General features: G+C 48.3%; 1 protein-coding gene across 1 annotated transcript; it reads right to left on the reverse strand.

Annotated features, from left to right (window-relative positions):
• Positions 1–18348: 18348 nt before the first annotated feature.
• On the reverse strand, positions 18349–24829 carry SPR (sepiapterin reductase). Its single transcript, XM_047746767.1, has 3 exons — positions 24446–24829; positions 23549–23839; positions 18349–19141 (listed from the first exon to the last, which is right to left on the reverse strand). The coding sequence occupies exons 1-3, from the start codon at positions 24765–24767 to the stop codon at positions 18951–18953; spliced, it is 804 nt and encodes a 267-aa protein (XP_047602723.1). The 5' UTR covers positions 24768–24829; the 3' UTR covers positions 18349–18950.
• Positions 24830–25802: the final 973 nt, after the last annotated feature.

Here is a 25802-nt window from a genome sequence, read left to right on the forward strand (position 1 = left end):
TATCCACTGGCAGAAGCAAATAAGTATATTTATCCTCCTTTTTAGAAGACTATACTTGAAAGCCAAACTTCAAATAACTTCCCCAGACAAAGTTCCAAGGAAGATGAACTCACAATCAAAAATCATAAAATACACAGGGACATAAACCACCCTGAGAATTAGTAGAAACTATAAACTGCAGAATCAGACCTGCAGAGACAGCATATATTAGAATTATCACAAGTAGAATATAAAATACTTACATTTACTGTATTTTAAAACCAAAGAAATAGTATTTAAAAGAACCTAGAATGCATAGGGAAATTGGTGCAACTTTGGAAAATTATTTGGCAGTTTTAAATAAAGTTAAAATATACCCATTCAGTCATCCTACTCCTGAGTATGTATCAAGAGAAATGAGTGCATATGTCCACACGAAGACTTTATTTATAATCACCAAAACCTTGAAACAATATACATGCCTGTCAACCGTGGGATGAATAAGTAAATTATTAGATTCATACAATAGAGAGCAATAAAAATGAATAATGGGTGCATGTTAACGCCATGGGTAGATATCAGATACCTTATTGGGTTGATAGAAGTTAGAATAATCATTACCTCTGAGAGATTATTGGCTGGGAAGTGGCACAATGGAAGCTCTGAAGTCTTAGAGATATTCTATATTTTTCCCTGGGTGGTGTTATCACGGATGTATGCATATGTCAAAATTCATCATGATATATACACTTAAGATCGATGCATTTTACAATATGTAAATTTTATATACATACATACACACACACACACACACACATACATATATATCCCATATATTTATGGGACCCAGCTAATTTGGAAAGGTACCAATGAGAAATATAAACTATAATCACTAAAATTAGAAACTCAATTTGTAAGAAATTATCAGATTAGACAGTACAGAAGAGAGAACTTGTGAACTGAAAGATCTGAAGAATGGAAGAAATGCAACACAAAGAGAGACATAGTCATTAACATGATGGCGAGGCTTAGCAAGTGATACGGAGGGTTGTGTATGAAAGATTATATCTAAGGGCACCTGGGTGGCTCAGTCCGTTAAATGACCAACTCTTGATCTCAGCTCAGGTCTTGATCTCAGTTTCTTGAGTTCATGCTCCTAATTGGACCCCATGTTGGGCATGGAGCCTACTTTAAAAAAAAATTATATCTGATCTGGATTCTAGAAACAGAGAAGAGTGGTAATGGCACAGAGGCTTCATTTGAAGAACTAATGGCTAAGAATTTTTTTAAATTGATGAGTAACACCAATCCTTGGATTAGGGATGCCCATCAAATTCCAACATGATCAATAAAAGAAATCCGCACATAGACAATGCAATCACAGAACACCTAAGGAAAGGGGATCTTAAAAGTGGCCAGAGAAAGAAGACAGATTAGACCAAAAAGTCAGACACAAACTGGTGACTGAAGGCTCTTAACAATGGAGGCCAGGCAAGAATGGGACAGATCTTCAAAGCACTGAGAGAAAATCACTTACAACCCAGAACTGTGTCTCTAGCAAAAATGGTCTTTCAAGAGTATGAGTGAAAAAACGATAGAATCAGGCAAGCAAAAAATGAACATTTCTACCAACCAATCCTCACTGAAGGCATTTCAGGCAGAAGAATGATTGAGGAAGGAAAGTCTGAGATGGAAGGATGAATGGTGGGTAAAGTTGATAAGTACTGACTGATTCAAAATGGGCAGAAACTCAAATGGACACTTCTTCAGAGAAGATACAGAAATGGCCCATGAGCTCATTAAGCAGATGCTTAATGTCACTAATCACTGGGAAAAGGCACATCAAAACTACGATGAGACACCCCTCACAACCATTACTACTGTCAGCAAAACAGAAAATAACAAGTGTTGGCAAGGATGTGAAGAAGCTGGAGCCCTTGTGCGCTGTTGGCAAGAATGTAAAATGGCGCTGCCCCTGTGGAAAATAGTATAGGAGTGCCTCAAAAACTTCACACTAGAAAAATCACATAATCTAGCAATTCCCCTTCTGGATATACACTCAAAAGAACTGAAAGCAGAGTTTTGAGGAGATTTTTGTACACCTGTGTTATGGTCATTGCAGCATTTTCCACAACAGCTAAAACGTGGAAGCAATCCAAGGATCCATCAACAGATGACTGGATAAGCAGAATGTGGTACGTGCATACAGTGGAATTTTAGTCAGCCTTAAAAAGGAAGGGAATTTTGCTCTTTGCTGCAACATGGATGAAACTTGAGGACATTGTGCTAAACAAACCAATCACAAAAAGACAAATACTGTCTGATTCCACTTACATGATGGACTTAGAATAGTGAAAATCATGAAGATAGAAAATAAAATGGTGGTCACCAGGGGCTGTGAGGGAAGGGGAAAATGGGGACTTATTGTTTAGTGGATATGGAGTTTTAGCTTTGCAAGATGAAAAGAATTCTAGAGCTACATAAGTGATGGTTGCTTAACAATATGGATGTACCTAATACTGCTGAACTAGACATTTAAAAATCATTAAGATATGGGGCGCCTGGGTGGCTCAGAGGGTTAAAGCCTCTGCCTTCGGCTCAGGTCATGATCCCAGGGTCCTGGGATCGAGCCCCACATCAGGCTCTCTGCTCAGCGGGGAGCCTGCTTCCTCCTCTCTCTCTCTCTGCCTGCCTCTCCACGTACTTGTGATCTCTCTCTCTGTCAAATAAATAAAAAAAAATCTTTAAAAAAAAATCATTAAGATAGGGGCGCCTGGGTGGCTCAGTCACTCAACATCTGCTCGGCTCAGGGCATGATCCCAGGGTCCTGGGATCAAGCCCCATATCAGGCTCCCTGCTCTGTGGGGAAACTGCTTCTCCTTCTTCCTCTGCCCCTCCCGTGGCTCGTGCTCTCTCTAATAAATAAATAAAATCTTAAATTTTTAAAAAAATCATTAAGATGATAAATTTTATGTTATGTGTATTTTACCACAATAAAAAGTAAGTTAAAATAGAAACACACACATGAATAAGTAAACAAAAAACTGACAGTAGCAATAGTGTGTGTCTCTTAAAATATATCTTTTTGGCAAAATATAAACGGGAACACCCCTTCTCTCAAATATAAATATTGACTGTATAACATCTTAAGCTTCCCACATACTTTGTAGGATTAAAAACATAGAATTAGATATTGAACAACAGTAGCACATAGACGGGGCTGAGTGGTGACCAAGTTAAAGCATATTTGGATGATGTATTTTCCTGAAGGAAGGTAAAGATAGTGATTAACTTTAGGTTTTGGAAATTAAATATGCCTGATAAAATGTCTAGGGTAATCACCAACAGAAGAGAAACAGAGCATTACTACTTCCAAATTAGCAAAAAAGGGGAAAAAATCAAATTTTTTAAAATCCAGGATGAAAGGTAATTAAAAACAATAAAACAATTTCTTAGTAGGAACTGTAGTCAGTGGAAACGTCTGAAATCCAGGGTTTCTAGGCTCTAACGGTGGTACGCCACGAGGCTGAAAGAGCCCAGCTTTGGGACATTAATCCTGTTGGAAAATAACTGAGAGAACATGGAAAGTGTCATAACAAGAAGTGTTAGAGAATCTGTCACTGGCATTCTCTTCTTGGAGATGGAGCACAATCACTGAGCAATTCTAAATAAATACTGAAATCACAGGAATTCAAAAAGTGATGTCAAAACAAAAGTTTGAGTTTCTGTTTTTCACAAAAATTTCTAAGAGTTTACCATCAGATTATGATGCCAATAGTATTGTGAGGGGGTAATCGAGTATTTCAGCCTCAAGAGTTAATCAGGGTTGATGGGTTGATACAGACAGTAACAATCTTCAAGCCAAGATTCTGTACATGGTTTGAAATTTATGAAAGAAAGCAAGAGGCCTTATGGATCCAAAACCACCCTCAAACTACCCTCAAAGTATGAAAACTTCGAAGGAATTAACATATTCTTTTAAAACCTTTGCCATCGGATTGTCAATGAATGGAACAGAGCATTACAAAAGGTGTTTTTATTCTGGTGCCCATCCCAGCTGCTCTGCTACAAAAAATTCAGGAATGAAAGAACAATTAAAATTTGAAAAAATTATTGGAAAATTTCAGGAAACCAGAAAAATGGGAAATGACTGCATTTGTATTGGTGTTGTTTCATCATGAATATCTATGTTTTGGTGTCATTGTCTTTTATAAACTATTATCTGATTACTTGAATCCTCATGAGAAAAGTAGCATGTGTCCAAAGTTGAAAAATATTTTATTTCTGGAAAAACTGTGGCTACCAGGGACATAGGGAATCCAGTTTGTGAACAAGGGTATGTATTTTGTGTTGGAACTCAAAGAGAACCAGAAAGAGAACTTACAACTAATTTTAAATTGGTTTCTACAACTAATGCGAGAGTTCTGTGAAACTTGGGCCAGTTACTTAACCTTTCAGTGCCAATTTCCTTTTCTGAAAAATAGGAATAAATCATAGAACCTGCTGTCTAGTTAGTTGAGAGGACTGAATGAGTATAGGAACGTAAAGCACTTCAAATAGCGCTTGGCACAGAGTAATCGCTCAGAATTATTAATAAAATCATAAAGATGGACAATGTTTCCATAAATGACTCATGAGATACAATGCGATGATGGCGTTCTCACCCTGAGTAAGGTTCTTACAGAAAGTTGTCCCAAGCTGTCTTGATGAAGCAGACACTCATGGGTGCCATGGGTATGGTTAAGATCACCGGAAGGCTCTCGTGCCGAATTATGACGAAAGCTGATTTGAATAAAATGCAGAGCAGTGTCTACACAGGAGCTTGACACAAGTGAAAGATTTTAATGTTGTTGCTACAACGTTTACAGAGGACGAGCCAAGAGCTTTATACACACGTTGTCACGCATGTCTTGGGGGTTTAATGGTGTTGGGATTTGTCGGGATATGAAAGAGCTCCACAGTGATCTCAGTCCTGTCAATTCTTTTTATGACACTATTCATGCATCTCTGAAAAGCTGGCAAATTTTCAAAACATTTGTAAGCGAGTGAAGGCATAACACACAGGAAGCTCCCAGGTTGTTGGAAATATGTTGGATTTTTGGTTGCCATTGGGGAACTTCTGCAAATTCTTCAAACATGGGAAGTTGTGTCAAGCTATTCCTGAAAGGGGAGGGTGGCTGGTGCAGCGAGGTCTTGGCAGACTCTGGTTTCCAAGCTGGAATTCACCTTTTGTTTACAGATTTTCACAAATTGTAAACAATGGGCCAACCATTGTGGGCGTGTTTTTTTTTTCCCCTTAAAGATCTTTTAACTGAAGCTACAGACATTTTTCTCTTTGCCATCAAAATTAGGAGAAAAATTTCATGGTTTATCATTCGAGAGAAGTGATAGATATTTCAAATCCCAAAGATGTTTGGGACAGAACAGAGATATTATGCCAAAAAGTAATCCCCGAAGGTTCTAAAGTAGAAAAAAAATTGCTTGGGTGCCTGGATGGCTCAGTTGGTTGAGCGGCTGCCTTTGGCTCAGATCATGATCCTGGGGTCCCAGGATCAAGCCACACATCAGACTCTCTGCTCAGCAGGGGATCTGCTTCTCACTCTGCCCTTCGCTCCTGCTTGTGTTATCTCTCTCTCACTCTCTCTGTCTCTCTCTTGAATAAATAAATAAAATCTTAAAAAAAAAAAAAAGAAAAAATTGTTTGAAGGAAAAAGTTCATGGTAATTCAGGTAGTATCTTTCCCCTACTACATCAGAAAAACAATTTCTTTTTTTCTTTAAGATTTTATTTATTTATTTATTTATTTGTCAGAGAAAGAGCATATACAAGCAGGCAGAGTGGCAGGCAGAGGCAGAGAGAGAAGCAGGCTCCCCACAGAGCAAGGAGCCCAATGTGGGACTCAATCCCAGGACCCTGGGATCATGACCTGAGCCGAAGGCAGCAGCTCAACCGACTGAGCCACCCAGGTGTCCCAGAAAAACAATTTCTAATACATGTTTGTTTCTAATAAATAGTAGCCATATTACTAAATTTGTGTTTTCAAAAGCCAGTCACAACAATGTGAGAGAAGTTTCAGAAACACCGTTTTGTGGAAAAGTATATTCCTTGAAGAAATAGTAGAATGCATTCCAGAATTTTTGGTGTGCCTGTCTGCTCGTCCATGCCTCCACTCTCACCCGACTGTCCCCGGAGAACTGCACAGTCATCCTGCTGACCACAGCTGATTGGACTGAGGTGGTCACCATGAGCTTGCTGGGGAGCTTGATTTGGGGTGGGCTCAAACAGTGAGCTTCTCCCTCAGGCCTTTGAATTAAGTGACCCAGAGGGCCATGACACTTGGTGGTGGGCAGAGAGGCAGAAAGTACGGCAAACCAGGGAGGTGGGAACAAGGCCAGGAACCCCCTGAGGGCTGGACCTCAGTGGGAGCCCAGGGCTCAGCCTCTGTGGAGAGGCCACCCTGGTGTCAAGCCAAAGTCCTGTTATGTTGAAAGTCTGGAGCACAGCCTTTCTCATGGAATTGGGTGACCTATTTCTGTCCCCCTTGAGCAGCTCTTAAGTGCTTGAGAACTGTTCTTACGTTTGTTATGTCACTTCTCCTCACAGTGCCTGTTCATCAGGTTCCTCAAGAAATGGATTCATTAGGATAAAAGTACAGGTAGGAAATCCAGCCAGATGAAGGATATAATGAGTATGAAAGGCAGTGCAAGAGGGGACTGCCAGTCTTTTACTGGACCCCCTGGAAGGTGGCCAGAGTATAGAGGTGGTGTCAGTTGCTGGGGAGAGGCCTGGAGGAAGAGAGAGGGAGAGCCCTGGGAAGTCTCAGGATCTTGATGTTGAGATTGGGGACTGATAACATGGACACTCAACCCCAGGAGGGCAGCTCATGTACGCCCCAAATCCTTAGCCCGGGTGCCTTGAAGACATCTGTCACCTGGCCACATCCATTCCCCTCTAACAGACCATGGGCCACCCAGCTAGTTTGTGTCCTCGTCCCACATGTCCTGCTCATTCTCCCCCACCTCCCTATGCTTTTGCTAATGATACTTCTGTCATGTAGCATGACTTCTTCACCACCAATGCCAATCCTGTGCAAACTTCAAGGCCTTTTCTGGTCTCACTTCTTCCGGGCAGCCCTCCTGGCATTCCCTCCCCTAAAGATTGCCCTTTGGCATCTTCAGATCCTCACTTACACTTGTATTTGCGTAGCTCAGGGAAGGCACGCAGCTGGAGCCTAGGACTCTCTGGGACTGTGGCATGATAAGAACAAGGCACTCTCTGCCCTTGGTTCCCACACCAGAAATTCAGGCTCCCTCCCAACCCCGTTTTGCTTCCTTCCATGGCCCCAAAGAGAAAGGAGAGCCAGAAGAGGTTCTTTTCTCCCACACCCTGTCCAGCTTTCCAGAACTCCTCTTCTCGTGCCCAGGAGGGCTCTGGTTTCTGCTGTTCTCTCTCCAGCCTCCACAAAGGCACAGAGATGCTTCTCCCAGGCTGCACCCCTATGCAGCCGAGGGAGCCCCTGTCTGCCCCACGCTGCAGCATCAGCAGGGGCCCCCAGCCCAGCCCCCGTAGCCCGCTATACTTCAATGAGTGAGTTAGTGCTCAGGCATGGTGAGCCCAGGATTTCCATAAGCTGGGGCGGGCCTCTCGTTACACTAATGAGCTGCCTGGTAGCTCTTCTGGAGATCCTCTTCTTTCTCCGGAGATCAGACTGCGTCCCCTCCTTTGCACCAATGGATTTGCTTCGCCCTTCCCACCCTGCCATCCACTGGAGCTCAGGCCTCAGTCTTGCTGCTGCCGTTCCCTGTTTACTGGGAGCCTGATGCCAGGCCCTGACCAACACCATGACTGGTAGTTCAGACATGAATCACAGAAAATGCCTGAGCATGCTTAGCCGAGCTTTCTCTTGCTCCAGTGGAAGCCCCGTCTTGCTTCCTTCCGTGCAATTTGCTTTTCCTCCAGGAAACCTTCCCTTACTACTCTAAATCAAAATCCCCTGGCCCTACCAAGTTTCTCCAGAGAAATCTGAAGCTCAGAAGTGGTTCTCTAACATGTGTTCACCTCCTGCATTTCTGTAAGACCTTTATGGATACATAGAATGGTGTGATTATACGATGTGCTTTGCCAACATTCAACAGGTGATTATTGAACACTTACTTTATGCCGAGCATTGTACTCAGTGCTGAGGACAAAGCAGTGAGTGAGACAAACATGGTTGTTCCTCTCATGGAGCTTAGCATGGGGTGTGGTGGAGTAGAACAAGACACCAGACATTGATGGTATCATGTGAATGGTGTCGTGTGGGTGGCTGGAGGTGTTTTGGGAGCCCACAGCAGAAGCACAATATCAAATATGTCAACCTTCTCTTGTTCCACCCAGACCCCCATCTTAGGAACCTCTAGCCCAAACAGACATATTCTGGAAGAACCTGCTGCCCAGGGCCCTGCCACTCCACAGTTTGTCGCATCAAGGATGGACATGCAATCCACAGGGCTCGATCCATGTCCTGGTTGGTGACCTATAAAGGGGCTCACTCTCAGGGTACCTGGGTGGCTCAGTGGGTGAAGCCTATGTCTTTGCTCGGGTCATGATCCCCCATTGGGCTCTCTGCTCAGTGGGGGGCCTGCTTCTCCCCTCCCCCTCTGCCTGCTTCTCTCCTTACTTGTGATCTCTTTCTCTCTGTTGAATAAATAAATAAAATCTTTTAAAAAGGGGGGGGGCTCACTCTCAGAAAATCGAGTAAGAGATGCAGAGGGAATTGACGGTGTGCACGCTGCTCAAGTCCCAAGGGAACAAAGAGGAAGCGTGCAGGGAGACAGAGAGAAGGGAGGTGACCCGCAGACCTCTTCCCTAAGGGGAAGGCCAGGGGCTCCCATCCTGCTCCCCAGGCACCTGGACAGTGACCCACACAATCCCCAAACAAAGGAAACCAAATCAGAGAGGCCCCTGGGTCAGACTTGAGCAAGGAAAGGGATAGGCCAAGAGGGTTCCCGGGGATGTGGGGATGAGGAAGACAGCTACCCAGGAGAGGAGAAGGAGGGCATTTCCTGGAGGAAAGGGTTTGTCACAGTGTAAGTGAGATCTCCAGGGGACATAGGCCATACAGCTGTATTCGCCCAGCTTGAGCCAGACAGGAGAAATTTAATAGAAATTTAAAATAACAGAACTAGGGACACCTGAGTGGCTCAGTGGGTTAAGCCTCTGCCTTCAGCTCAGGTCATGATCTCAGGGTCCTGGGATCGAGCCCAGCATTGGGCTCTCTGCTCAGCAGGAGCCTGCTTTCCCCTCTCTCTCTGCCTGCCTCTCTGCCTGCTTGTGATCTCTCTCTCTCTGTCAAATAAATAAAATCTTAAAAAAATAGCAGAACTATATTTGCTTTGAGCCCATTATATACATCAGCCCTCTGGCCCTTCTTCTTCCTTCCTTCCCCCTTTCCTTCCTTCTGTTTCTCTTTTTCTTATTACTTTCTTCTTATTGCCAAGGTAATGTGCCTTCACTATGGAGAAATTTCAAAATACAGAAAAGCAAAAGGGCAAAAAATTTTTTTCAAAATCCTAGCCCTCAGGTATCATGTTTAAAAATTATGTTGTTATTAGTATTAATAATAGCTAATATTTACTGAGCTCTTTCTAGTCACAACACACTGTTCTAAGATGTTCCATGCATGATTTTGTTTAATCCTCTCAACACTTTGAGATGGGTGTTCTTTTTACTGACAGATGAGGAAACTGAGACACAGTTTAAACAGAACTTCAAATCGAATCCAGGCAGGTGGTAACTAACTCAAGTTCAACCAGTGTTAAAATTTTGGGCATAATATTTATGGTCTTTTTTTTTAAGATTTTATTTATTTATTTGACAGATAGAGCTCACAAGCAGACAGAGAGAGAGAGGAGGGAAGCAGGCTCCCTGCTGAGCAGAGAGCCTGATGTGGGGCTTGATCCCAGGACCCTGGAATCATGACCTGAGCCAAAAGCAGAGGCTTCAACCCACTGAGCCACCCAGGCACCCTATTTATGGTCTTTTAAAGAAGATCGTAAAGGAACACGGACTATTTTTTTGCTTCTTCCTACAAATATATTTTTGGAAAATTTCAAGTAATATGTAATTGTACTTTATATACTTAATATCATTCAAGTGATATATTTGGGCTAGGGCAAGCGAAAAGTACAGATGATTTTACAGAGGTTAAAAAAAATTTGTAATCCTTCCATTTGTAATCCTACAACCCAAAAGGCCAGTGTTTATATGTAGGAGTTTCTCTTCCATTCCTGGAATGAATTTAGGATTAGGAACCTAGCCACGGCTCTTAACCTGGGCCCCATCACCCAAGAGGTGTTTTAATGAGCTGGGAAACCACGTGAGCATTCGGCAGCTGGGTGCACACTGGAGGACGTGAGTTACATTTGCAGCCTTGAAGAGCGCTTCTGTCCGATGCAGGGAGAATGTTCCAGAAGGCAGCGCTAGATGTTGCACAGAGTCTTCATGAACACCCTGGTTGCTGCAGAATGAGAACGGGGCCAGGAGTCAACAGAGCTGGACTCTCCTCCCGAGATGCGTGAGTTGGGGGTCATTTCCTGTCCTGCCTCAGTTTCCTCATCTGTACAATGAGCTGCTACCATTCTAGAAATGGGTGATTGCCCGCGGAGCCTCACTTCTGGGTCCTCTGCTGCATTTAAGACGATTCCTGACATAGTTCCCACCCAGCTCTGGCAGGAAAGACAAGAGGGCCAGGATTATGAAAGGGGTTGGGGTCAGGGAACACCAAAGGCTTCGGGAAGCCCCCAACAAGGGTGTGAGCTCTATTTTCCTGGAGGGCTGGGCCAGCCAAGCCGATTAGGGGCCCAGAGCAGCTGTGGGCCGAGGGAGGCCGCTGGGAGTGAGGGGATTCAAACAGCTCTTTCCCACCCTCTCCCCCAGCAGCTTGCTCTGTGTAAAAATCCCAGACTCCAATCAAACCCCTTCTCTTTTCTCCTTTCATTCACCTGCCCATCTTCTCTCCTCTTCTCTCCCTTTCTATCCAAACTCATAATTAATCGCTCAAGGCAAAAGTAATGAATGTTAATTGGCCATCTGTAGGAAGACTAATTAAAATCTACCACGCTGGGGTTTCAAACATACCTATAGCAACCGAGTGAATCGGGAATGAGGCGAGGAGGGACCGAGGTAACAGCTGAAAGACTGCAAAACACCACTGGGCTTAGGTGTGAGGGAACGACGCCAGCGCCAGCACCAGCGAGGGGCGAGAAGCCGGCGAGGGAGGGAGTGGGAGAGAGCCTTCCCGATTCACTCCAACCACGCCAGGACCTGGCCTTTTGTGGCCGATCTGTTTTGTGTTTAACAGGCACGTTTACACATTTCCTTCTCACTGGACATGGCTAAAGGCGTGGCTGGAGTTTGTCAACACACAATTGTTGCCCCTTGGTCGCAGGCCCGCCAGAGACCCGTGTCTCCCGGACCGCCGGCACCGTGTCAGATTCACACCCAGTCACGCGCACGCACACTCACGTGCTGGTTAGATCTCACCCTTGGCTTTGCCCAGGTCCGTACCAGCAAGGTCACACCCTGCCCTCTGTGTATGCATGCGTGCCCACTGACCCGCCGAGAGCGCCCCAGGGACACAACATGCACTCTCCCACGATCCTATGTAACCGCATGTGCACGTTCATGTGCTTAGGAGTGCTTGCACGCAACAGTATGCATGCCTGCTTTGAACCTACAAACCCACTGTCCTTCAGATATGAACGCGGATGTGAACTGCCAGTAGTTTACACGGACACTCACACTCACCTTACAGGGGTGTGTGCACGGTCCCACACCCAAACCCAAATTTGGGTGCACATGCTGTTCTCTGGCAAGTTTTATATCAAAGCGCTTATAGACAGGTACACACACAATTACACAAACCCCCCAGCACGCATAAGCAAAGCCAAATGTTCAACCACCTGTACGACTAATATTAACACTAAGGTGGCAAACAGTTACACACACACGTGGCCAGGGCCCAGAGCAGGGCCACATGTGGTTCATATACTTTGAGACACACACAGAGACCTTGGCCCCAGGAGAGAACACAGCCCAAATTATGGCCTCTTGCCTTCCTGAAAAAACAAGGCCAGAGCTACTGATACAAGGCCTTAGTCCTCATCTTCTCTCTCAGAAACCCCAGCTTGAGCAACGTGATCTCCCAAAGCCTATCTAGAATGTTTTATCCAACCTTTGGGCAGGACGGATGGTGGATCTGAGGAATGAGGGAAATACGGCCCTGGGGGTCAGAGTGGGCTTTGACAGGGCACATCAGCAGAAAGGCTGCCGGCCTGTGGGATGAGGGGCTGGGCCATATATTCTCTCTCCCCACATTCAAAGAGTCAGTTCTGTGGGACTGGGGAGGCCTACACTGAGTGGGCATCGCACTGTGGAAGAGCTCTGACACAGGGACTGGGCCCTTCGGCCAAGGGCCCTGTTTACAAAGAATAAAAAGGCTAGGGCGCTGGGGTGGCTCAGTCGGTTAAACGTCTGCTTTTGGCTCAGGTCATAATCCCAGGGTCCTGGGATCGCTGAGCCCTGCTTCCGGCTCCCTGCTCAGGTGGGGACCCTGCTTCTCTCTCTACCTCTGTGGCTTCCCCCTGCTTATGTTCTCTCTCTCTCCCTCTTTCTCTCTGTCAACTAAATAAACAAAATCTTAAAAAAAAAAAAAGAGGGGCGCCTGGGTGGCTCAGTGGGTTAAGCCGCTGCCTTCGGCTCAGGTCATGATCCCAGGTCCTGGGTTCAAGCCCCACATCGGGCTCTCTGCTCAGTAGGGAGCCTGCTTCCTCCTCTCTCTCTGCCTGCCTCTCTGCCTACTTGTGATTTCTCTCTGTCAAATAAATAAATAAAATCTTTAAAAAAAAAAAAAAAAAAAAAAAAGAATGAAAAGTCTGCCCTCCCTTCTGGATGGTGTCTGGGGCCTCTTCCACATTGCTGTAAAATCCCTTTATGCTAAGCTTAGCTTAAAGCAGGACAGAGTGCAGACACAGAAAAGAACTTCCTGACACATGAGGACGGTGGGGGGCCATTACATCATGACGTAACTTACGTCACGGGGGGTCTCTTTCTCTAGAGAGAAAGAGCACATGGTTCTGCCCAAGGATCATTGTAAGAAAGGGTAAAGTATCCCCATGTCCCTGGGTTTTGTGCCAACCCTCTCTGCTCCTGGAGGCTCCGGGTCAGAGGTTCACAGTCCTCTGCAGTCAAGAGTTGGTGCTCTAGGTACAACCTCTGGTCTGATCATGGAAAACAGCTGGGAGAAAAGCAGGCCAGAGAAGGGCAATGCCGAGGAACCTGCGTGCTAGGTTCAATCCTGGAAGTCGGAAATCAGCCACAGAGGGAATTCCCAGTCATAACAGGCTGAAATCATCCCTGATGTCCCAGGACTGACCATACCCATGAGGTCAGGCGCTCACCTCGACCCCTCCGGGATCCAGAGGGCTTGGCTACTTTACCGGCCCACCTGACAGAGGAGGAGACCCAGCTGCTTTGATTGCCTGGGACCTCATGGGTGTAGGTGGCCAAACCAGGCCACAGAAGCCAAGTCCAGGGGGCTATGTCCTAAAGCTGGGTGGCGCGCCGGCTTCTCCCTGGGCGGGATGGGAAGGAACGCAGCCCTGCTGGTGAGCCTCTGGGTCCTTGGGGATCTCCCTCTGTGAGGGTAAGTCAGCCCTCAGAACTCTCTGGGAGAAACAGGCATGCACACATGCACTCTCACACACACACACTCTCTCTCTCACACACACACACACCCCTATGACAGCTTCTACATTTGGAGCTGACAGATGTGCAAGGTAACAGCTCGGCACCGCCTGTGCAGCTGAGGCCCTGGCGTCGCGAGTGGGATTATTTCCAGTAAGACTCAGGGTGGCTATGTGAGCACACGCCCCAGCGTGTGTGAGTGTGTGTATGAGCGCGAGCAGATGAGTGTGTGTGAGTGTGTGGCTTCTCTCAATCTCTCTCCCTCCATCTAAATCTGTCTTACTACATTTTCAAGTCTTTCTGTCTCTATCTGTGTTTCTCCCCGTGTTGCTTGGCTTCCCGTCGCGGTCCTGCTCACCCTACCTCAGTCTCGCTGTGCCCTGTTGTGTCTTCTCCATAGAGGAGAGGAGACTCCCCACTGCTCAACTTCTTCGGTTTGCCCCGGCTCCTTTTCGCGTGCCACCCAGGCTGGCCACAAGGAGGGACCATTAAAGAAAGCCCGTTTTGTTCCAGATAATGTCCCTGCCCTGTGCACAGGGCTCCTGCCCAGCGGGACAGGGTGGGCAGATCTGGGGCTATCCTGGGCTGGAGAGAGCAGCCCCCCAACCTTGGTCTTCAGGCCCTGTCTCTCTTTTCCTAATGAAGTAGCTCACCCTGACACTCATCATTTATATGCAAATCAATATTTTCAAAGCCAGGAGCTCAGGCCTCTTTTGCCTCCCCAAATATTCCAAAATTGTTTCCCTCTCTATATTCCCAGCCCCCAACACAGACTGAACCTAGCCCTGACCCTGTCCTGACCCCAAATCTGGACTCACAGTGACCCTGACCCTGGCCGTATACTGATCCTTAATTCTGACCTCAGACTAGCCCCAACCCCTAACCCTGAAACTCTGTTTGCTGAACTTCCTTTCCCTGAGCAGCTGCCTTCTTTGATCTCTGCTAATACCACCTGGGTTTGCAAGGTTCACAGCTCGCTTTCTAAATTAATGAATTAATCATTTCTCACAGCTCACTTTTTAATGTTCTAGTGCTCGTGGGGATACACCCAGATCCAGTGAATTGGAATGTGGGGTGAAGAAGGAGCAATGGGAAAGTCTTTTTTTTTTTTTTTTAAACTGCCCAGGTGATTCTGACACAGGACAGACTCATCCACTTCCATAATACACACGTTTGGGCTTTCTTTTAGGGATTCCAAGGAGGAATCCAAGGTGGGTTTGAACCCCCCACACAGGGCTGCCTGGGGTGGTGGGGGTTTGTCTGCAGACCTGACCCACAGGCAAGGTCATCACACCTGAGCCATTTCAAAGGCTTCACTATACACCTGGCAGTGAGCTACTCCAGCGTTCACAGGCTGGCTTACTTGCTCACTCTCTACATTCATTCACTCATTCATTCATTCCTTTCCCCACTCTATGGGTCCTCACTGGGTTAGGTCTGGGTAAGGTCTGCGGAATACACACAGCTTTTTGGGCCTGATCACTGGGGTCAAGCTGGGCTTTAGAAGAATAGGGAGGGGGCAGGAGAGGCCTCTGCAAGAGTGGGACTAAGACCTGAGCCAGAGTGTGGGCCAGAGAGATTCCTGCAGCTCTAAGAGGAGACACCAGGTCTGGGGAATGGGGGGCAGGCCCTTCTCTTCCCTTGCCCTTGGGTTGGGGACAGGGAACACGTGCCCAAGGACTAAGAGACCACCAGATAGCTTTCAGGTTGGAAACATGCTGAGCCACTGGAGTCAGCTGGTGGGCCTGAGATGTGGGTCCTCCAGAGAAAAAGAACTTCCTTCTCCTCCTTTCCCCCAAACTCTCCCTGAAAATAGAAATCAAGTGCTCTCTCAGTTCCCAGGTAGGGCCATCAGGGCCAAGGGGGAGTACATGATGGATGAAATGGGAGAGAAAGGGTGAGGAAAGGGAGTCTGGCTGGTAGGGAACAACCATTCTAGGGTGAGAATAAGGAGGTGGGCTCCATTTAAAAGTCTGAGGGAACATCCAGCCCTCCCTCTACCCTGCCTCCCAACCCTGCAGGCAGAAGAGCTCAGCACTCTTCCCTGCCTGCTGCCTAGTGACTCCTTGGGGAAACACCGGAAACACGGGGATCAGGGATCTCTGCTGTGGGATCTCCGCTCGGGGGGACTGGAAGTGCTCTCCACTCCCTTCTCCGTCATCACACAGGACCCAGATGGTGACGGAACACAGCTGGGCACCCTGATAAGCAGGAGTGTGTACCCGAGTCCGTGAGCGTGAATTATGCAAACACATGTTGGCCTAAAAGGCCATATTCCATAGGGGAAAGACCTTGGGTGAAGGAAGCCTGAGGAAGTATCCCGGAGCCCAACCCCCGATGAGAGACAGGGGGAGATGCTGGGATGGAGCACGTCCCTGGTTGCTGTTCTGAGTGAGGAGGTAGGAGACCCTGGGCACCTCCAGGCCTGGCTAACAGTGGACACAGGCTCTAGCCTGCCTTGTATTCAGGGGATGAAGGACAAGAATTGCGGGTGGGGCAGGGAGGACCCTCCTGAACAGTCTAGTCCCAGCTGGTCATGTTCATGGACAGAGGTGCTGGATGTCCCTGGGGGTGGGCCTGGAATCCCCTCCCCTGCTCCTCACAGGCCAGCTGCTGGCCTCCAGCTCAGGGTATTAAACACAAAACCCCAAAACTGCCCGGCTCGTTTGCGTCCAAGACAAAAAGAAAGCTTGTTTGTCTTTTGGCTAATCCGAGGCCCTGCTCGACCCTGCCGCTGGACGCGGGGGATGTGCAGGCATGTACTGCGTACGGGCCTGCGTGTGCTCACGTGTGTGGTGGCCAACGCCTGGGAACACAGATGGTCAGCCCCCAGAGGTTGCCCAGGAAATCTCTGGGCCTCAGTGGTGCGAGACGGAGGACCAAGGTCTGGGGAATCCTTGCGCCGGAGCCCCGGGGCCAATAAGGAGGCCTTGGGCCTGCTAGGAAGAGCGACCCCTGATCCCAGAGCTTGGGTCCTTCCCAGCTCCCTGGGGGATTGCCTGAGAGTTCTCAATCCTAGAGTACAGGGAGAAAGAAAGAAGGGGGTTGTTTCTAAGGTTCTTAAATCCCTGGGCTCCAAGAGGACAAGTGTCAAGCGTGGGAAGGCCTCGCCCCCTGGTGGGCACGTGTGGTACTCCAACCAGCCTGGCGGGGACAGGGAAACAATCCTGACCCGCCGGGCGCGGAGGGTCTCACACTCCGGATGGAGCAGGGGCCCACCCAACACTCACCAGACAGAGGGGGCAGCCCCAGCTGGCCCAGCCCCACCTGCGGGACGGAGTCTCTGAGCTCTTTGCTCTGAGGAAACGGAGCCCAGAGGGAAGAGGGCCCTGGGCAAAGACATTACAGAGGGAAGTGAGACCAAGGGTTCCTGACTTCGAGGTGCACACATTACCCCATGGGTCTGGCGAGTCCAGAACAAGTTGACCAGCGTGAACTCCAGCTCCCCTGAGGCTCCAGGCAGGGGGAGCTGAGTGAGAGTTCTTGCTGTAGGTCAGCAAGGGGGAGGGCCTCCAGGCTGCGTGTGGGGCTCCAGGTTGAGCTGGACCTTGATATTAAAAAGCAACACTATCCAAAGCTTGGGCACCAACCGCAATGCCAGCACTGTGCTAAACATTTGCAAACACGAGGTCGCTTACGGCTCCCAATGACCCTCTGAGGGAGGTACCGTTTCTTAGATAAGGAAAGCGAAATACTGCAGAAAAGCAATTTACACAATTTTCGCTGGGTGACGAGCTGGCAAATGGCAGGGCAGGGATAGGCGTGCAGGGCTTTTGACTTCAGTGAGAGCAAATGCTCTGCTGGGCAACAAAAGAGCATGAATTGCTGGCTCCCTCCTAGGGAACCTATCAGGACATTGGCCAGTTCCCGCCCAGAGCCTGCGTCTGGAGCTGAGCAGCCGTGGGTTCTCCTGGAGGAACGGCCTCAGTGCGCCCTCTGCTGGCCAAGAAAAGGAACAAAGGGTTCCCTCCTACAGGCTCAGCGGCAGGGGGGACTCCTGCAAGTTAGCTAGCAGGGACCATATTCCCTCCGCCTAAATAAGGCCCAGGGGCAAGGGGCTGGTGGACTGGCTGTAGACCCCCACCACTGTGGCGCTCCCAGCTATGCTGAATCTGCTGACGGGAGGAAGGATGGGTTTATTGCACACCTGGCTTCTTAGGGATGCCCTCTCTTGGAATATTGTCTGCCTCCCTCAAACGCAGGCTGGTCCTAAGGCCACCCCACTGAGGACCAGGAACGTGTGCCACATGGACTTTACCAGGAGGACCCATGACAGACAGCCCCCTGAGGAGATCTATTCAGAACACTGCCATGTGGGCAAAGGGTAGAATTGGGAATCCAAGAAGGCCTGGGAGTCGGGCCCTGTAGCCTAAATACTCTTTGAATATGTCAAGGATGAAGAAAGGGTAATAAAGATTGGGGTCAGCATAGGGATCTGGGCAGGTCTATCTTGGCCCACTCTGAACCTGAGCTTGCCCCTGGGTAGGGCTCTGTGAGAAGAGGTAGACAACCCCAAGAGAAGTTCCTTCCCAAGACAAAGGTAACTTCCCGAGTTTGGGTTAATTGCATTTAAGGAATATCTCTGGACCCAGCAAGCTGGGAGTCAGTCATGGGCCCTGTATCAGAGGAGAAGGCAGGTGTGAATAAAGGATAATCCACATTTTATTTGTATATGCTTTTTACTTGTACATAAACTCTCAGGGGCCCCTTCTTCCCACCTGGGGGACAGACAGTACGTTCCGGAGGGAGGAGGCATCAGAATGAGGACACAGAGTTCAACACAAGGTCCTGCTACTGTGAGTATGGGGCATCCTTGTGCGATGAACTTGCACCGTCCTCCCTCCCCCGTGGGCCGTGACTCTACATGGGCCCTCCCATTTGACACCAGCCTAACCACACACTGGCCATGAGATCCCCAACCTCTTCTCTTCAGGGTGGCAGCATCTTGTTCTGCTTTTCCCATCCCTAAAATTCAATTTCTGGGGAGAGAGAATACCAACCACCATGACTTCTCTCTCCCAAGCTCCCACTAACTCACGGTAGCCAATAGACTCCTAAGAACTGGGATTCCAGGGACCCGAGGCCCTCACTGCCAGCTGGATCTGAGGGCGGGACAGTAGGTATAAGTGGGTAAGGCAGGGTTGGCAGTGCCCCTGTGGCAGGTTGCGGGGGGGTGGGTCACAAAGAGCTCCTGGGTATGCCTGAGAGAGGGGGAAAGAAAGCCCCAAGAAGCCCAGGACATTGGCTTATTTATCGTAGAAGTCAACATGGGCTCCAGACTTGAACGTGTCCTTTTGCAGCAAGCTTAGCAGTTTCTGGGCTGACATCTTACAGTCCACGAGCTCCCCTTTTGTCTTCAGGTCCTGTAGCCTATTGCGTAAGTCTGGGTCCATCGAGGTCTCCCGGGCCAACTGCTGCATGTCTGTATCCAGGGGACCTGGGGCATGAAAAGCAGAAGTTGAGGGGACATGGCCGAGGCAGGGGCCCCTGCTGTGCATGTGGAGTCAGGTCTGGTCACCAGCAAGACCTCAGCTTGGCTGACAAGTGTGGTCAGGGTCATTTTGTCTCTTTTTTGTTTGTTTTGTTTTAAGATTTTTATTTATTTACTTGACAGAGATCACAAGCAGGAAGAGAGGCAGGCAGAGAGAGAGAAGGAAGCAGGCTCCCTGCTGAGCAGAAAGCCTGATGTGGGGCTTGATCCCAGGATCCTGGGATCATGACCTGAGCTGAAGGCAGAGCCTTTAACCCACTGAGCCACCCAGGTGCCCCATCATTCTGTCACTGTTGAGCTCCAGACCCAAATCCCGATGGCATCTCCAGAACACTGTGTCTATAACCAAGCTTATCACCTCCTGTCCAGCCAGCACCTCCTCCTCCTGACTTTTCTGTTTCCATTAATGGAAGCTCAAAACTTCCATCCCTGCTCCCTCCCTCTCCACTCTGTTCCCACAGCTGAACAGTCACCAAGTAGGACATACTTCTGCTTCTACAGGGCCCTTTATACGGTCCCGGTTCTCTCTCTGCTTTAGCTCCTTCTATAGCCCTCTGGTAAACGCATCTTGCTAAAATATCACTGGAGTCGGACAAGGGGTGGCATAGGAATTTCTAGCACTTTTCTACAGAAAGAGCGATTATGAACTAGTATCTGCCCATGAAATTACCTTCACAAAAGCCAAGGATTCCAGATAAGGGATTACACTACCTGGGTGAATCACAGAAATAAGAACGGATGCATTGAGGAAGGTAGGAAATACAGGTTTGTACTACCCTTATCATCTGCCCCCAAGTCCCGGCATCCCAGTGTAGAGACACCCTCCCTGTGGGAGGAGAGTGAAGTAAGCACCCAACTTCACAGGGGATTCCAGAGCCATCCCACTCTAGCACCAGGCCAACTCCCATGGCCCTAAGGTGGCTCCCTCTGGGCTCCCATGAACCCAGGCCCCCAACTAACCCATGGCCTCAGCATCCCCAAGTGGCTCCCACAGCTTCAGGCAGCTCCTCTAACACAGGTTCCCACAAACCTAGGCCCCAGTCTCACTCTGGTGCCTGCTGGTTCCAGCCAGCTCCAATGGCTCCAGGCAGCTCCAGGCTCCCAGGAAGCCTCAAGACACCCAGGCCCCCAATCCATTCCAGTATCAGCTGGCTCTTGTGGCCTGGGGTTGCTCCCATGGCATCAGACTCCTGACAAGCTCGCATGAACATTCCAGCCAGCTCCTGTAGCCCTAGATGCCTCCAAGCTTGCAATCAGTGCCTGTAAACCCAGGGTCCCTCCAGGCCCAGTGCCAGACTAACTACCATAGACCCAGGCATTCAACCCACCTCAGCAACAGACTGCCTAAAGACGCCAGCAGCAAGCCTGCTGTAGACATCACCAGATTGTTCATCCAGAATCACTGGGTGGATTGACTGGTAAAGGGCCTTGCCTACTGAAGTCAGCCTGTAAAGACGGGGAGAGGTGCCTAGTTTCTCAAATGCACAGATACCAGCATGGGGCCACAAGGATCATGAAAAATCAAGGACATGTGACACCACCAAAGAAAACCTATAAAACTTCAATGACTGACCCTAAAGAAATAAATCTATGAACAAATGACTTCAAAATAATCTTAAAGAAATTCAGTGAACTACAAGAAAACGAAGATATATTGCTGGCTCAGTTGGTTAAGTATTTGACTCTGGGTTTCAGCTCAGGTCGCATTCTCAGGGTCATGGGACTGAGCCCCACGTTGGGCTCTGTGCTTGGTGTGGAGTCTGCTGGAGATTCTCTCCCTTTCCTTCTCTTTCCCCCTTTGTCCTTTCCCCCTCTTCCTGCTCAGGTGTTCTCTCTAAAATAAATACATAAAATCTTCAAAAAACAAAAAAAGAAAATACAGATAGACAACTAAATGAAATTATGAAACAATCATGTACAAAATGAGTTCAACGAAGAAATAGAAACAACTTAAAAAAAAAAAGAACTAAAGAAACCAAAATCCCAGAGTTGAAGAATAAAATGACTAAAGAATTCAAGAGAAGTCAATAGCAGACTCAACCAAGCAGAAGAAAGAAATTAGTGAATCAAAAGACAGCTCATTAGAGATTATCCAGTCAGAAGAGCAAAAAGAAAGAAGAACAAAAGAGTAAAGATGACTTGGGGGTTACCATCAGAAGAGGCAATTTATACATTATTGGAATCCCAGAGAAATGATGGCTGAGAACTTCCCAAATCTGGAGAAAGATTTGTACATCCAAGTTCATGGAGCTAATAGGTCACTACAAAATTTCTACCCAAAGTTATCTTTTTTAAGACACCAGGCCCGTGGAAATAAAGCTTTGCTTGACCTTCAAAAAAAAAAGACACCAGGCCGGTAAGTTGCATGTTTTTATGCCAATACCACAGTGTTTTCATTACTATTCCTTGGTAATAATAGGTTGAAATCAGGGAGTGTGATGCTTCCAGGTTTGTTTTCCTTTCTCAAGATTGCTTTGGTTATTTGGGGTCTTTTGTGGTTCCAAACAAATTTTAGGATTGTTTGTTCTATTTCTAGGAAAAATGCCATTGGAGTTTTGAAAGGGATTGCACTGAATCTGCAGATTGATTTGGGTAGTATGGACAGTTCAGTAATATTAATTCTTCCAATCCATGAGCACAGAATGTCTTTCCATTTATTTGTATCTCCCTGAATTTCTTTCATCAATGTTTTATAGTTGCCAGTGTACAAGTTTTTCATCTCCTTGGTTAAAGTTATTCCTATTTTTTTTTTTTGATGCAATTGTAAATGGGACTGTTTTCTTAATTTCTCTGATAGGTCATTATTAGTGTATAGAAATGCAGCTGATTTTTGTATATTATTTTGTATGCTACAACTTTACTAAATTTATTAGTCCTAATTTTTTTTTTTTTGGTGGAATCTTTTGAGTTTCCTATATATAATATGTCATCTACAAATAGACAGTTTTACCCCTTCCCTTCCAATCTGGATGTCTTTTATTTATTTTTCTTGCCTAATTGCTCTGGCTAGGACTTCCAGTACTATGTTAAATAAAAGTGGTGAGAGTGGTTCCCTTGTCTTGTTCCTGATCTTAGAGGGAAAGGTTTTTTTTTTTTAAGCTTCTGATCACTGCATATGCTGTTAGCTATGGGCTTGTCATCTGTGGTTTTTATTATGTTGAACACATTCCCTCTATACCCACTTTTTTGAGTTTTTTTTTCATAAATCGACGTTAAATTTTGTCAAATACCTTTTCTACATCTATTGAGATGATATGATTTTTATACTTCATTTTATTAATGTGGTATATTATACTGATTGATTTGCAGATGTTGAGACATCTCAGGACTCCCTAAGACCCAAACCAACCAAATGACATTCTGGAATTGGCTCCACACCTGGCTGTGATTTTTACTGGCCCACTTGATTGAGTGAGTCTGAGGCTGAGCCCAGAGGGGTGCTGCGTTCAATGATGACTACAAGAATAATAGTGTCTGTGTTAGGGAGGAAGGAAGGATTGGGTACTAGAGAGTATGGGGAAGTAAATGGCTCTGCCACACTGGGCTTTGGTCACATCTTTCTACCTCTTTGTCCCCAGGTTCCAAGGGGAATAGACTATTGGATCTCTGTCTAAATCACTCAGACATTGTACAACAGCTTTGTGACCACCTTCTATTTCCACCAGCCTCAAGCCAGTATCGAAGCCTCTTTCCAGACTGGGGGCACAGTGGCATCATGGCAGGGTGGTGAGAAACCAGACCACGTGTCACAAGACCCCTTACTGCTCTTCCTTCAACTAACATTTACTGAAGACTGACACGGTGAGGCGCTTTGCTAGGTGCTGGGGACACAGAAGTGCACAGTGCAAAGTTCCTGCCTTCAAGGCTTTCCTATTGAGAAAGTATAGACATGAAGAGAATATGGTATGATAAGTTCTAACATTTAGAAGGGCTAACGTCAGATAGCACTTCACAGCTAGGGATCATTTTCATATATATTACCTCAACCAGTCCTCAAAACTGCCTTGTAGGCAGGTAGCATCTTCTGGGTTTCACAGAAGGAAAGAGGATACAGGGCTGAAGTTCAAAGTCTCATTGTCTCTCCACTCTAGTATCTCAGACTTTCTGGCCCTGCCCTCCAGGCCGGGCAACTCCCCAGTCTGTTCCTTTATTTCTAAACTACACTCCCTATAGCAGCCAGCTTTAACTCCTGGAGCCTGTATTTCCCTAAAGGTGTGATGGTTAATGATTCAGGGACAATATACTCTGTGGGTTCTTTCTTGGAGGGAACAGACTAGGAAACCCCTTTCCCCACCCCCCAGGGAGGAAGCAGCCAGTTCTGGGTGACAGTGATGGCAGTAACGTCCCACCTACCTGGGGCATAGCTCAGCACCCTCACACCAGGTTCCTCTGCGGCTAGAACCTGGAACATCATGTCACGGGCAGCCTTCCCCGAACAGTACAATCCCCAGCCCTTGAAGGGCTGCAGAGCACAGAGGGACGAGACGTTAACCACTGTCCTGCTGAGGCCAGGGCTGTCCGGAAAGGCCTTCAGGATGCTGGAAGTCAGGCAGAGCATGGAGGTCAAGTTGAGAGCCCAGTAGTTGTTCACTTCAGCTGGGTCGGCCAAGTCGACGAGGCCTTTGGACACATCCCCAAGAGTGCCTGAAAAACCAGACCTTAAGAATAACTCTTTGCTGATGGATTTTCTTTTCCCCCAGCCCTCTCTAAATTCTAGACACTTCCTTCCCATCCAAACCTAGAAGGGTCTCTCTAGTGCTTCTGAAGACGCCTTCCTCTTCCCAGCTCTGCAAACAGACACACCTGGGCTTGCTCACTCATCCCAAGTTGGAAACTTAAAGTTCGCATGCCCTGCTCTGGGCCTGGGGGGAGAACTCAGGGCGCCATTTGGAAAAGAGGGTAATTTACTTCTGCAGGAAGACCTCATGCTCTGGCTCAGGCCTCCGCCAGAGGGCGCGGAGCAAGGCGATCGGGAAAGTTCTACAGGCATTTTGGAAAATTTGCCCAGGAATAGGAAAAGGGTGGGGGAGGAGGTGTGGCGGAAGAAGGAGCCGCACCGAAAGTAGCGAGTCTCCGTCCCCTCACCGAAACAACTCGGAATTTAAGGCATCTTTTCTGACTCCTAAAAGAGTCATCACCTTCAAAGTTCCTAGCGGTGAGCAAAGTGAGAAGGAGGGAGAAGAGACGCGGCGCTAAGCACTATTCCCGGGGCCCCACGGGGAGTCCAACCGCCGCCGGCTGGGGCCTTACCCGCGTTGTTGATAAGCAGCACCTGCTGCAGCCCCTCGGGCCTGGGCAGCTCGCGCACGGCGCCGAGCAGTCGCTGCAAATCGGCCTGGACGCCCAGGTCGGCGGGCACCCGCACCACGCGCAGCCCCGGCCGCGCGGCGTCCAGCTCCGCCTCCAGCTGCCGGAGCGCCTCGTCGTTGCGGGCGCTTAGGACCAGCACGGAGCCGGGCGACAGCAGCCGGGCCAGGAGCGGTGCCAAGGCCCGGCCGAAGCCACGGGAGGCGCCGGTCAGCACGCACACTGCGCGGCCCAGGCCGCTGTCCTTGCCGCTGCCACCCTGCATGCCGGCGACCCGCGACAGCTCGCGCTGGGACCCGAGAAAGGCACGGGGTGGGGGGGGAGGCGGCCGCGGTTGGAGTAGGCGGAGGCGCCACCGGAGGGGCGGGAACCGAAAGCTTCGGCGGCGACTGCGGGGCACCACTTTCCCTGGCCTCCAGGGGGCGGGTGCGGAGGCGCCTGCGCGGTCTCAGTCTGCGGGAAGGGGCTGCACCTAGGGGGTCCGGGGGCGCGGCCTCCATCCGGAATCCTAGCCCAGTTCTGGGCTTGCCGTCGTTCTACCACCGCCACCCGCACTCTTCCCCGCACTGCCGCACGTTCATCCCCCGCAGGGCCGCCTCGGCCTCTCAAGTTCACAGCCCACCTAATTGCACGAGGATCCTCCTCCAGGCCAGGCCCTCCGGCTCGGTGCTGGGCACCCCTGTAAGTGGCCAGCAAGAGTCCCGAATGCGGCGTATGTCCCTTTAGGGCTCTGGGAACTCATCGCTTTCAGCTTTATGGGAACTACCCTCTGGGAGCACCGCAGTGGCTCCTCCAAGTGATATTGATACTTGTGATACTTGGCTCCTCCAAGTATTTATACATTTTCTCCTTTTCTAGACTCAGGCTGACTCCAGCCGGTTCCCCTTCCTCTGAGCTTTCGGGGTCCACCTGCTTTTACAGGTCTGTGTTACCCGGATTTCTGCACCCACTCACGCTACACTTTTCCCAGGGTCAATTGCACTTACTCTCAACTTCTGAAAGAGGACTGCGACTACTACTTTTGTCTTTCAACTTTCTGCTTAAGTTCATTCTAGCTTATCTGTGAACTCAGGCCACGGAAAGACCCTTGACCTCAAGACAATGGTTGGTTTGACCTTCACTGCCCATCTTTAATACCCACCGACCTTTGTCCTACACTTCCCTTATACAAACCTGGAAGTATTTTTGGCACTTTGAAGACAGTCTTTGACACATTAGTCGGCTGTCTTCCAGGTGTTGGCCTCCCTGAAATCAATTCCTCTCCGGTTTCACCACCGCTCCTCTCTCTGCCTTTGGATTT

The sequence above is a fragment of the Lutra lutra genome, chromosome 9 (assembly GCF_902655055.1).
Source record: "Lutra lutra chromosome 9, mLutLut1.2, whole genome shotgun sequence".
NCBI lineage: Eukaryota > Metazoa > Chordata > Mammalia > Carnivora > Mustelidae > Lutra > Lutra lutra.